This window comes from Micromesistius poutassou (assembly GCF_964030765.1).
Source record: "Micromesistius poutassou genome assembly, chromosome: 18".
NCBI classification, from domain to species: Eukaryota; Metazoa; Chordata; class Actinopteri; order Gadiformes; family Gadidae; genus Micromesistius; species Micromesistius poutassou.
In genome coordinates, this window is record NC_140288.1 from 9,833,526 (window position 1) to 9,847,245 (window position 13,720).

At 46.1% G+C, this 13,720-nt stretch overlaps 1 protein-coding gene across 1 annotated transcript; it reads left to right on the top strand.

Moving 5' to 3' along the window:
- Positions 1-764: 764 nt before the first annotated feature.
- Positions 765-5,606, top strand: st8sia1 (ST8 alpha-N-acetyl-neuraminide alpha-2,8-sialyltransferase 1; the record flags this gene model as incomplete). Its single annotated transcript, XM_084483301.1, has 5 exons — positions 765-943; positions 1,614-1,758; positions 3,681-3,790; positions 4,690-4,782; positions 5,108-5,606. The coding sequence occupies 5 exons, from the start codon at positions 765-767 to the stop codon at positions 5,604-5,606; spliced, it is 1,026 nt and encodes a 341-aa protein (XP_084339427.1).
- Between the last annotated feature and the right edge of the window lie 8,114 nt (positions 5,607-13,720).

Consider the following 13,720-nt stretch of genomic DNA (forward strand, 5'->3'; position numbering starts at 1 on the left):
AGCTGCAGGCTGCAGGCTTTCAGCAGCACAAAAGGAGCACTTTGTGTGAGAGAGGGAGGGCTGAGTCGGGGGAGGGGGTGTTGGGGAGGAAGCGGAGGAGGAGGCGGAGGAGGAGGCGGAGGAGAGGGTCTTAATATATTATGCCCAGTGCACTTGCACGGCCCCCCAACATCCAGGAGGACAAATAAAGTCGAGTGGCGAGGAGTGATTGGTGGACTGGGTGAGCTGCGGGTCTCCAACGGCCAGAGAAAGGCGACCCTTTCGGATCCGGATTTGCATCGGGATGCCTCAACAGAGGCGGGGCGGTGCGTAACAGACGCAGACCGAGATTCGTTACATTACAGGACCGGTGACGGTGGCGGTGGTGGCGGCGAGGCGTTGTTGCAGAAACTGGGGATGCACACCCAGAAAGGAGAAGCGGTAACCCGAGCAGCAGCCATCTCACCCGTGGTGGAGGAGTGGGACCCGTAATCATTCAAAAGGACGGACGAGAGCTACCGAGGAGGAGAAGCAGGGCAGGGGTATCCGATGTTTTTGGCCACCCGGGCTTGCGGGAAAACACCCGGCTCCATTCATAGCGCTCTCCTTTCTCCGGGATGATAATGGATGCCGGATACATTCCTTAACTATCAGCACCGGTGCATCCCAGCAGAGAAAAACACACCCTTGGAATTCAATTTAGCAATCTCCCCCGTTATTCTGACACTTGAATGGTGACTTTAATCCGGTCCTGTTTGACGTGGGGGAGGAGAAAGACGCACGCCATGTCAGGGCGATGCTGCCGGAGCAAACTCTCGGTGTGGGCCGCCCTGTGTGTGCTGGTGCTCTGCTGGTTCTACGTGTTCCCGGTGTACCGACTGCCGAGCTACGAGGAGATCGTGGACGAGGTGTCGAGACAGGGTCACGTCTGGCGGAAGAACGACACGGGGATCCACGTGTACAGGTAGGGCACCAAGAGGACTCAGTGTAACGCGGTAGTTTAACGGGGCTATGCGTACCCCTAGGGGTGCTCTGGAGGGGGGCCAGGGGTACTGGGGATATGGGGGGCTCTTTGTTGTTGTCATATTGGTTATGAACAATTATAACAAAGATAGTTACATCCGTATTAGCGTTAGTTGAATTTAAGTTCGGTGCATCTTTCATGATGAGTGCATGAGTGACAAATCACATAAGTCAAGCACCAGCCCATGTTTTTGTTGAAACGGTATTGTATCACTTCCCATTTAATGTCGTGTACACCCCAGAAAACATGCATATACGTAGATGATTTACTAAAAAATTTACCCTGACCAAATATTCTTTTCGAGTGTAATTATTTTTGCACGAGCCAACAGTGTGCAATATTCCCTGAGCCTGCTGCCAGGCGGACGAGGCTGCACGCCACGGTTCAGCCGCCTTGTGATTGATCGAATAATGGGGGCTGATCGTTGGGTTTGATCGCGAGTTATAGCGCCCCCTGTCGCCAAAGAGTTGCTGCACTTTTTACAGGCGGTTTCTATGCGTGTACCAACTTCGACCACACACACACACACACACACACACACACACACACACACACACACACACACACACACACACACACCCTCCCATCCTCTGGTATTTTCCCCTTGAAGGAAGCTGCTGAAGGAATGCTGTGACCCTCTGAGGATGTTCGCAGTGACCAAGGAGAACTCTCCCATGGGGAAGGTTCTGTGGTACGACGGAGAGCTGTACCACTCGCACACGGTCAGCAACGAGACCTACCCACTGTTCGTTCAGGTAGGGCCCTTGGCGCGATGTTGGTGTGAGGCCGTGAGGGTCCGGTTGCTCTAGGGCTCGGGTCAATAACATTTGAAGCTCTGAAAGTGCTCTGAAATAACTGCCCCACCCCCCAAGCCAAGACCACACACTCAAACGCACACTTATATACATGTTTATCCCCCCTGTCAGCAGAATGGGACTCTGTTATGGCTGCTAAGGGGTTTGGACAGGGATTTGTAAATCTCTATTGGAGCAGTGTGTGTGTATGTGTGTGTGTGTATGTGTGTGTGTGTGTGTGTGTGTGTGTGTGTGTGTGTGTGTGTGTGTGTGTGTGTTTGGGGGTGAGGGGTTATGTTTATGTGTTTGTATGCTTGTTTGTGTATAATTGTTTTGGCATGTGTTGGTCGGTGTGTGTTTTGTTTTGAAATCCCACGTTAATGATCAGAGCAGATGAGTTGAGCAGCCGTCCAAATGTTTGATGTGTGTGATTGGTTGTTGTGTTGGTCGTAGGCTCTCATTGGTCAGATCATATGATTACCAGTGACTTTTATCAAAGCCGTTCGTGCAGTCATTGCGTTAGTTTGAAAGTGTATCTGCTGTGTCCTCGCCTAGCAAAACCGCCTTGGTTGAATATGAGAGTGTGTGTGTTAGACGTACAGTTGAATCCCCCTCATTCGTGGTAGCAATGTTCCATCAGTATGTCTCTGTTCATGCATGTGTGTTCATGTGTGTGTGTTCGTGATGTGCTTGTTAATTCTTAATTTCTGAGCGACAGCCTGTTAGGCCTGTTTTTCTAGAGCAGGTAACACGACTTTCTGTGGCTCTCCGGAGACACTCTTATTATTGTAACTCCCAGAACAATTACTAGCAGGACCCAAATAATTTGTATTAATCCCATAATCCTATAATTAGAAAGAGCCAGCAACCGTCCAAATGTTTGACTTGTGTGATTCTTTTGTGTTGGAACTAGGCTCTCATTGGTCAGATCACTGTGAGAGAAGGTTTTAAACTTGTCGCTAATGGCAGTTTAGGTTTGCCTGTATCTCAAACCGCTCAGCCAAATAAATGGGTTATGTTTGATGATCCCATTGATTACCAATGGCTTTTATCAACGGAAATCATTGAGTTATATTGAAAGTATCACCACCTGCTGTGTGCTTATGCTAGCGAAACCCCCGTAGGTTGAACATGAGGCGGTGTGTGTCTGTGGTCGGGGCGTATACACTCCTCATTCGTCGTTCCCAGAAATGTTACCACAGTATGTCTGTTCACGACAATCTCTAAGGCCTCAAATAACCTGAAGCAAGACCGAGATCACGACTCCATGTTTCTCCATGGATGGATGGAGATAAATAGATAGAGACTATGTACTTTTTTACATAATCAGGCCAATATTACATAAATGTATAAACTGAATGTGTACATCATCTGGCCAGACAGTTGTTCTACAATATAATGTGCTTTAATGTCTTTGATGTTGTGACGCATGGAAAGACATGACCCCTGGCTGGTATAGCGGATCCCTTCCTCTGGATGGTCTCTCTGCTCGGCAGTGACCCTGGCTCATGTCCTTCCTGGTCTGATATTCAGCATTGTGGAACGGGGCCGGATATCACACAGCTGGACACTGCATGTCCTGTGCAGGAGATTGGAAATGTTGTTTGAAGAAATGCTGTCGTAATGGTACCTCTGCATGCGTCAGAATGCAAAGAACAGAATGTTCAATGACAGAGTCTCCGACCGGTCTTTATGTTCAGAAGTCTACAAAAATGAAGCTAATTAGAAGTATTGAGTTGCTACCTACTGACCCCGCATGCAAGTGGCTCCTGGGTTGAGTTGAGCCTATAACTCCTCCTGTGTGAACCACCCTCATAGCCAAGGGTTCTGTGATCTGAGGGGTGTCCTAAGAGATCCACTGAGACTTCCACCTTCCTCCACAGGACAACCCGCTGCGCCTGCCCCTGAGGAGGTGTGCGGTGGTGGGGAACGGAGGTGTCCTCAGGCACAGCGGCTGTGGAGCCCAGATTGACAACGCAGACTTTGTCATGCGGTAAGGCACAGGAAATGAGAGAGAGAAATGAGAGAGAAAGGAGAGAGAGAGAGAGAGAGTGAGAGAGAGAGAGAGAGAGAGCATGTACCCTGCTCATGTAGAGCATACCCTGGAGGTCTGAAGTCATAAAGTCATAAAACACACGCCCGAGAGAGAGAGTGATCATAACATAAGCCTATCTGTTACATCGTTCTGCAAAACGTTGAGTCTGTAGCCATTCATTTATATTCATCAATGATTGCGTGTTCAGAGGCTCTTCTTGTGACTTCATCTTTCATGCTGAGCTGCTGACCCTGTTACTGTATACAGTTACCCCTGCTAAGGCCCCTGCTAACAGGAGCCTGCTGAACCCGGTCTGACCCTATTACTGTTGCAGTAACTGTATACAGCAGTTTACTGTATACAATAACAGGGGCCCTGCTGAGCCCAGACTGACCCTGTTACTGTATACAGTAACAGTTACTGTATGCAGTAATAGGGGCCCTGCTGGACCCGGCCTGACCCCTGTTAGTGTATTCAGCAACAGTTTCTGTATACAGTAACAATTACTGTATACAGTAACAGGGATCAGCAGGGGGCCTGTTCCTGTATACAGTAACAGGGCCCCTGCTGAGCCCGGTCAGACCCTGTTACTGTATACAGTCTATATGTTTATCTGTGTGTTGCAGGTGTAACCTCCCACCTGTTACTGTATACAGTCTGTCATATGTATATCTATCCTTACTGCAGGTGTAGCCTCATCCTGTTACTGTATACAGTAAGGGGCCCCTGTTACTGTATACAGTCTGTTATATGTATATCTATCTGTGCTGCAGGTGTAACCTCCCTCCTGTTACTGTATACAGTAAGGGGCCCCTGTTACTGTATTCAGTCTATATGTATATCTGTCTGTGCTGCAGGTGTAACCTCCCACCCCTCTCTAAGAAGTACATGGAGGACGTGGGCACTCGAACCCACCTGGTCACGGCCAACCCCAGCATCATAGAGAAAAGGTGAGATATGAATACATTGATGTATAAATACACACAGGTGCTTATGTCATCATAGCTCGCCCATTCCCAACCCAACGAGTGTCGGAGGAAGTTAAACAGACCCTCTCACTAAATCCTGCACACTACTTCTGTTATGTGTCTGTCTCTCTCTCTATTGCTCTCATCCTCTCTCCCCCTTTCACCCTGTTTCTCTCTATCCCCTCCCCCCTCCCCCTTCTCCCCTCTATCTTTCACCCCCATCTCTTTCTCTTACTCCCTCCCCCTCTCCCTCTCCCCCCATCTCTTTCACTCTGTTTCCCTCTTCCCCCCCCTCCCCCCTTCCCAGGTTCCAGGGGCTGCAGTGGTCCCGCCGGGCTTTCGTGGACAGCATGCGGGCGTACGGCTCCAGCTACATCTACATGCCGGCCTTCTCCATGCGCCCCGGCACGGAGCCGTCGCTGCGAGCCTATCACGCGCTGGCCGATGCCTCCTCCAACCTCACCATGCTCTTCGCCAACCCCGAGTTCCTGCGCAGCGTGGGCGCCTTCTGGAAGGGGCGGGGCGTCCATGCACGCCGCCTCTCCACCGGGCTGTTCCTGGTCAGCCTGGCGCTGGGCGTGTGCGAGGAGGTGACGGCCTACGGCTTCTGGCCCTTCGCCACGGGGCCGGGCCCCGACCAGCGGCCCGTCAGCCACCACTACTACGACAACATCCTGCCCTACAAGTGGTTCCACGCCATGCCCGAGGAGTTTGTGCAGCTGTGGCGCCTGCACACCAGCGGCACGCTGCGCATGCACGTGGGGCAGTGCCCGCCGCAGGACGGGGACGCAACCCGGGGGGGGTAGCGGGACGGGGGGCGGGGGGGGGTAAGGGGCCCTGGGGTCCAGCCGGGGACCACTCAAAGCGAGGACGTTGGGGTGGGGCGTGGATAGAGAGAGGGGGGAAGTGGTTTGATCTGGATCACTGCAGGGGAGGTTGTTTCACAACATACACACACACACACTGGCTCTCCCACACATGCATGATCGTGTGCACGAACATGCGCACGCACACACAAGACATTGGCACACACACACACACACACACACACACACACACACACACACACACACACACACACACACACACACACATGCACAGTAAAGAACACGTGATGTGAACCTGCCCCACTCTTAATGGCTGATGAAATGCACGAATGCGGCTTCAACGCACACGTATGTTGAGCTACCGACTGACTCTTTGTGTGTCCGTACTGTATATGTGTATGTATTTGTCTGACAATGTACGTCATGAATTGTACGTGTTTGTGTGGGTGCGCGCATGTGTGCATGGGTGAGTGGGTCTGCGTGAGTGTGTGTGTGTGTGTGCTTGTGTGTGTGTGTCAGTGCACGCATGTGTATGTCTGTGTGTAAGTGGGTTAATGTGTCGGGGCTCTAAAAGGTATGGGGGAGGGAGGGGGGGGGGGGGGGTCTGTTTGAAAGGGGAGGGGGAGCGAATATGTGGTGTGCTCAAACTACTGTAAGGACTGATAAATAGGACATCTCCACCCCCCTACCCCCATACTCTCCCAGTGGCAGAAGGGACAGGGAGGACTGGGTGCATCGAAAAAATACATTTTCTGGGATATTCTTGAGCATGACTGGTATTATTCACTGGTCTAGAACGCAGTGGACATCCACATTAAAACACAGCCCCTTGATGACACCCTGTAGAACAGTCTAGGGTGACATGCTGGAAATGGAGATAAAAGAGATTAAAGGTCTTTGGTCAATAGACGGTTACACGTATCTGTACCGTCAGGAGCATGCACAGAGCCACACTGAATCGCCGCAGTTCCATGTATTGATCCAGCTACGGGACGTCCCACCCCCAGCCACCATACTGGTTCCCTTTCATTGTACAACTCACAAAGACACTCAATTTAGAAGTTCCCCAAAGCAGGGACCCCACAGCAGTTCACTCTGGGATGGGGAGGGGTGGGGTGTGTGGCTGACAGTGGTCCTTTGTTTAATTGAACTTATCTTTACCAAGTGCCAAGGCGAGCGTAACAGGGCCCTCTTTGATACAACACTGCCCCCCGGGGCCCCGGAGCAGCCCCACATCAGCATGAAGCCTGGGACTGCTGGAGAAGAAGAGAACCCAGGACAGCAGAAAGAAGAAAACATATACAAGGATAATGAAGGACTCTTTGGACCAAGTGGCGTCAGTTCTTCTCTTTTTTAAACAAGTAACAGTGGAAGTCTTTCTCCTGAAGGTGCTGGACACCATCAGAGATTCTCATCGTCCCGAGACATCTTTTATTTGAGCCTTGATACTGAGCCTGTTATGTCTCCTTTTCGCTGCTTCATCCTCACCGACTCAGTCCGGGGACATTGTTAGCATCTTTGGAGCATTGGGAGGTTTTGGTGTTTTTTTCTACCGGCCGCAGTCCACCGTTACGGAGCTTACTGTGTGCGATGTTTTGCTAGGACCTCGGCAGAAGTGGGGGCTAAATGTGACGGTGCCATATCCTAAACCCCACTACACTGAATGGATGAGTGCCAACATGCATGGTCGTATACAGGACTCCACTGTAGGTTCCAGACATGTTAGCAGGTTGTTTGGCTGATTAGACCTATTTTCTCTATCACTGTCTTTAAAAATAAGGGTTAGTGCCTTTATGAAAGCAGGCAAAAGAGAACTACATAGAATAGGGAAGAGTTTTTAGTTTTGACATGGAGTCCTTTTACCATCACTGTAGCTGAATGTGTGCTATCTTACTTAAAGGAGTAGTTTTAGGCTCAGCCCAAACCTCCACCTGATATAAGCTACATTATCAGTACAGTGAAGAGTAACCCAGACCAATGACCACTTTACCTTCCTAGTATTTTGTTACTTCCTATTTCCTTTGCACTTTTTACTTCTTCCACCCAGTATTGTGAATGACGGTTGTCTGACTTCCTCATATTGTGAAAGTGTGTTTTGGTTCTGTACATTTGTACAGTTTAGGTTTTTAAAACTTGTTCTTTGGACGAATGTTGGTACCAATTGCCCAGTGTGCAGTTAGTCGTTTTTTATCAGTTGTGTATAAATCAATGCATGTTATATTTTAAAAAGCTATAATTTAATTGAAAGATGCTAAACTCCAACAAAATGTCCTCCAGCATTCTCTGGCTCCGGCATATCTGCGGATCAGCTCACGTCCTGATCTCATTTCAAACCAGTCTGGATTCTTCATCAAGATAGCAGAGCAAGCCAGCAGTTGATATTGATATTGATGATTTTTTTAATCCTCTTACTTCTCAGAGTGCCCATATTTTTTTTGTTAAGATTCTGTTATTGAAATGATGAATTAAATTGTGACCTTTTGACCTTTCGTTCTTAACCGGCATTGCTGTTTTCAGTTTTTTTTCAGCAACCAAACTTGTATTCACATACAGGGATGTTATACGGGATTAAATACATATTCTGAGTGAAGAGTTTTTGTAAATAATATCCCATGCATTTGCACAAATCATTTTGAAATACAAAATGGCATCATCAACATCAGCTTACAGCTTTAGTTAAGAAAGCATATCCTCTCTGAAAATAGTTGTGGTATATAAAAGAAATATAAATTTGGTCTAATTACAGCTCAATATTCCCAACCCAGTTTACCTTTTCGGTCCTTTAAAAATGTATAATAAGCATTAACAATAAATACTACAGACTCAAACTGATCAGTGGCCATCAAGGCTCAACTTTGTATGTATTTTTAATCAATAAAAAAATAAGGTTATACCTTACAGGTCTTTGGATACAGCCTGCCTGCTAATTTCAAATTACAGAAATTGTACTTGTGTTTGTTGGTCTCCCTGGCCTTGTTTTATTAGGTACTCAGAGTATCTCTGGATACATATTGTTGTTGTGAGGTTTATTTTCTCTCTTACCCTGACAACTATAAATAGAATGGGTTAAAAGGCGCTCGATTGTAAAGATTTCAGTTTTTTTGAACATCATTTTTTGGTTGCGGCGAGAGCGACCGTGTCCGAGCATGTCCATGAGCAGAAGTACCCCAGGTCGAGGAAAAAAAGGGAATTTTGCATTGAAATCCGTCCGTTTCATGTGGCTTCTGCATAAACCGTTCATGTGAAAGAATAACAAAACATAACAAAAAATAAATTGCATCCGTATTACATACAAAGTATTGGTATTAAAATGTTTTAAACATTTTAACGCATCCTGAGTGGGTTTTCTTTCCGGACGGTTTCCAATGGCATTACACTGAGAGCCCCCTGATAGCCTCCTGATATTCATCCCCTCTGGGTTACTATAGGGCTCTGATATCAGAATGCATCATGGGACGTTTGGTTGGCAATACTCCACAGTGAGAGGACTCTAGACTACTGAAAAATGTTTCATTCACGTAAATATACTGTAACCTAAGATAATGAAAACTGAATCCTGCCATGTCTCCCATGAGGAAACAGTTATATATATTATATATTACTAAACAGTGACCAAAAAACATTACTACCAGCTGGTGCTATTTATGCATTATTTTATTCAAATGCTCCCAAAATTGCGATGGACTTCAGATGTGCAAACCATATTAAAACCAATGATTCATTATAAAGCAGAAAAAAAGCTTAGCTGTTGTGATATAGAGTGCAGTTTAGTATCCACACACTACCCAACATCAGTCGGATGTTGTGGATGATTGATTGATTGTGATTGGTGCTCTCTCGCTCTCTCTCATCCCAAACACACACACAAGCACGCACACACACACACGCACACACACACACACACACACACACACACACACATGTTTTAGGATGTATTAGATGACATTACCTTGGTACTTTCTTCATCTCTGCATTCACAAAAGCACAAAGTTATTGTGAATATATTAGATTGTATATGCATCAGGTCTCCCTAACTAGCCCAGGGTACATTGTAGAGGTACAGGCGGGGCGTGTCCACCCACACAGTAAACAAAACAAACGAAACAAAACCCCCTTCTTATCCATTAACAAACATGGAGGTGGGGAATAAATAAGGAGATAGAGAGAGAGATGGAGGGAGGTAGAGAGAGAGATGGAGGGAGATAGAGAGAGATGGAGGGAGATAGAGAAAGAGTTGGAGGGAGATAGAGAGAGATGTAGGGAGATAGAGAGAGAGACGGAGGGATGGAGGGAGTATTACATCGGCTTCTGCTGCTTATGTGAAACCCTTCAGGTGAATCTCTCAATAAGGTCTGGTTGTAATGTTTGAGTGGGAGCACATTTGACTCCTACGTGTCGGACAATTACAGCCTTACTGTAAGGCGGGGCAGAGGCAGCTCTGCGTCAGGACGGAGTGTATAAACCAACTCATCCCCCCTCACAGACCACTCCGTCTACGGACTCAGCGTGTGGCAGAGGGGGTCGTTAGGAGGTAGGGGGGACGTTTGAAGCCGGGCCAAACCACAGGGTTGTGTCGGTGCAGACACCAGGACGGGCTGGATGTGCTAAACATTGTTATGCTACAGGACAGCAGGACCACGTAATCCTTTAACCGTGATGAAGGTGCCCGGTGGTCGCTGAGAGTTGTGTTGCTCGGTCGAACTCTGCTGCAGACGAGGCTCCGCTACCACAGCTGGTGCTCATCGACACAATATGCTCTGGGTTTTCTTCTGGCTTTTTTAGGGTGTGTTCTTGGTATCTCATGGAGCAATGGAGTCTTTATCCATTGAATTCCCCTCCCCACTTCCTCTCTCCCCTCTTTCCTTAAATCAACCCTGAGATTCCCAGGAGAACGTTTAGCTCTCAACGCCGCACTGTGTGTGTGTGTGTGTGTGTGTGTGTGCGTGTGTGTGTGTGTGTGTGTGTGTGTGTGTTTATTTCGTCATGCAGTACACTAAAACATATACAATGAAATAAAGAAGGTAGTCCTTCATATGTGTCTGACTGACCAACATAATGATTAATGATTAATCTGATAATAACTTCCAGGAAAAGCCATTCCCCACAATATGATAATGACACACACACACACACACACACACACACACACACACACATATATATAATTGGAGCATTTGAAAAAATTGTCCCACTTTGCCGTTAACGCATGAGATAGTTTCCTGTTCAAGACAGATGGTCTTAATTTCCCTCTTGGAAGACATCTACAAACTGGGAAGCGGATAGGGACATTCCCTGGCTCTCGGTCCCAGAAAGGGTTAGGGCTGAAGCTTAGAGGGATTCTGTGTGTCTTGTTCAAGGAGTACTACTTATAAGGGGGCGGGTTTGCTTTGTGGGTAGTGTGTGAATGTAAAGACATCAGGTTTATCACCTATAAGGTCAACTCCATTAGCCTCATGAGACAATCCAGACTTTCACAATAAGCATTAGTCTGCCCTTGGCTTGGAAGCAATTGATTTCCATTAATGGGTGCTGCCTTACATCAAAAGTTCATTTTGTCGATTTGTTCGTTCGAACAAAAAAAAAAAATATATATATATTGTTTATGATACTAAAGTGTCATAAACAATATTTATAAAATAAATGTAGTGTCTATGTCCGAAAAGGAGTGGGAGGAAGCCGAAGCTTATGTAGTCCCACCCCTTCTTTTTTCTCAGATTAAACGACAAAGTGTCGCTCATGCCCGCCTCGGTCGTACCGAGGCCGGTTGGCAGAAAGCCATAAACATCTTCTCCTTTGATGCACATTTTTGTTCATTTTAACATCAGTAATAAGACTTTCTCAAATAAAACAATAGTTTTATTCTTTCTGTTTTTAGAAAAGGCTTTCAACAGGCTTGACCCTTCTGGATTGTGTGAGATCAGGCCGAATACTAAATGATAAAAACTCATTCCATTCAATAAAATGTTCAAACATTGCTTGTTTGTATCAGTGCTATTTATATATATATATATATATATATTTAACAATTATTCGCCAAAGGGATTTATTTGTTTTTATTAGCATGACGAGACGACCGTCAAGACGATTGGGCAATATCCCATGATTGAGATCTCAATCATGCCCAATATATCGAGATAGTGAACCAATCAAATTGCGACATCTTAGGAGGTTCACGTGTAGCATATACTAAACATATAGGCAAGGCAAGGCAAGGCAACTTTATTTATATAGCACTTTTCACACACAAGGCAGACTCAAAGTGCTTCACATATAAACATTGTCATACAATAAAATAAAATAATAGGTATAAAAGTATAAAAATAAGTAAAAAAGTTAAATAGATAGAAAATAAAGGCAAAGTTAAAAAAGAAAGTGCTATGTATTTAAGATCAACAGACTCTGATACCCACGTCGGGACTCTGACCCGACCTAGAGGAACTTGGTCCTTACCTACGTCGGGACTCTGACCTGACCTAAAGGAACTTGGTCCTTATCCATGTCGGGACTCCGACCCGACCTAAAGGAACTTGGTCCTTACCCACGTCGGGACTCCGACCTGACCTAAAGGAACTTGGTCCTTACCCACGTTGGGACTCCAACCCGACCTAAAGGAACTTGGTCATTACCCACATTGGGACTCCAACCCGACCTAAAGGAACTTGGTCCTTACCCACGTCGGGACTCCAACCCGACCTAAAGGAACTTGGTCCTTACCCATGTCGGGACTCCAACCCGACCTAAAGGAACTTGGTCCTTACCCACGTCGGGACTCTAACCCGACCTAAAGGAACTTGGTCCTTACCCACGTCGGGACTCCAACCCGACCTAAAGGAACTTGGTCCTTACCCACGTTGGGACTCTAACCCGACCTAAAGGAACTTGGTCCTTACCCATGTCGGGACTCCGACCCGACCTAAAAAAACTTGGTCCTTTCTCTGGGACTCCAACCCAGATTCTAGGACTCTAACCCAGTCTCTCTGGTATCAGATCATGTATCTCTCTGGTAAAAATAGAAAATAAAGGCAAAGTTAAAAAAAGCATTGTAGATTTAAGATTTAGCAGAAAGCTAAAGCAAACATGAAAGTCTTTAGTCTTGTTTTAAAAGCTGTCAGAGTTGGGACAAGTCGTAAATCCTCAGGGAGTTTATTCCAGCTATTTGTTGCATAGTAACTAAATCCTGCTTCCCCATGTTTCGTGTTGACTCTGGGGATAATTAACAGATTGGTCTCAAAAGTACTTAGTGGCCTGGAAGGCTTATGTAGTGGAAGCATATCAGTTAAATATTTTGGCCCTAAACCATGTAGGGATTTATAGGTTAGCAACATGATTTTAAAATCAATTCTCTGACATACAGGGAGCCAATTTAACGATTTAAGAATTGGTGTAATATGTTCAAATTTTTTGGTCAGCATTCTGAAAAAGCTGTAGTTGCCTTAGAGATTTTTTTGGGAGACCTGTAAGGAGACCATTGCAGTAATTAAACTTGCTAGTGATAAAGGCATGTACAAGTTTTTGTAAGTCTTCGGTAGACATGAGCCCTCTAAGTCTTGCTACATTTTTAAGGTGATAATATGCAGATTTTGTAACTGATTTGATGTGACTGTCGAAATGTAAATCTGAATCCATGATAACCCCTAGATTTCTGGCTTTGATTGAGGTTTTCAGGGACAGAGAGTGAAGGTGTTGGGTTTCTTTAAGCCTTTCGGTTTTAGCACCAAATACAATTATCTCGGTTTTGTCCTCATTTAGTTGAAGGAAATTTCGGCACATCCAGTCTTTGACTTGCTCAATGCACTGGCACAACAGATCTATGGGCTGATAGTCATTTGGTGATAGCGATACATAGATTTGCGTGTCATCAGCATAGCAATGATGGTCAATATTGTTATTTTGCATGATTTGCCCTAATGGGAGCATGTAGATGTTGAATAGAGAGGGTCCTAAGATCAAACCTTGAGGGACTCCACATGTCACATTTGTTGATTCCGAAACAAAGTCGCCAATGGAAACAAAGTAGTTCCTATTTTGTAGGTAGGACCTAAACCAATTAAAGAATGTGCCTGAAAGCCCCACCCAGTTTTCTAATCTGTCCA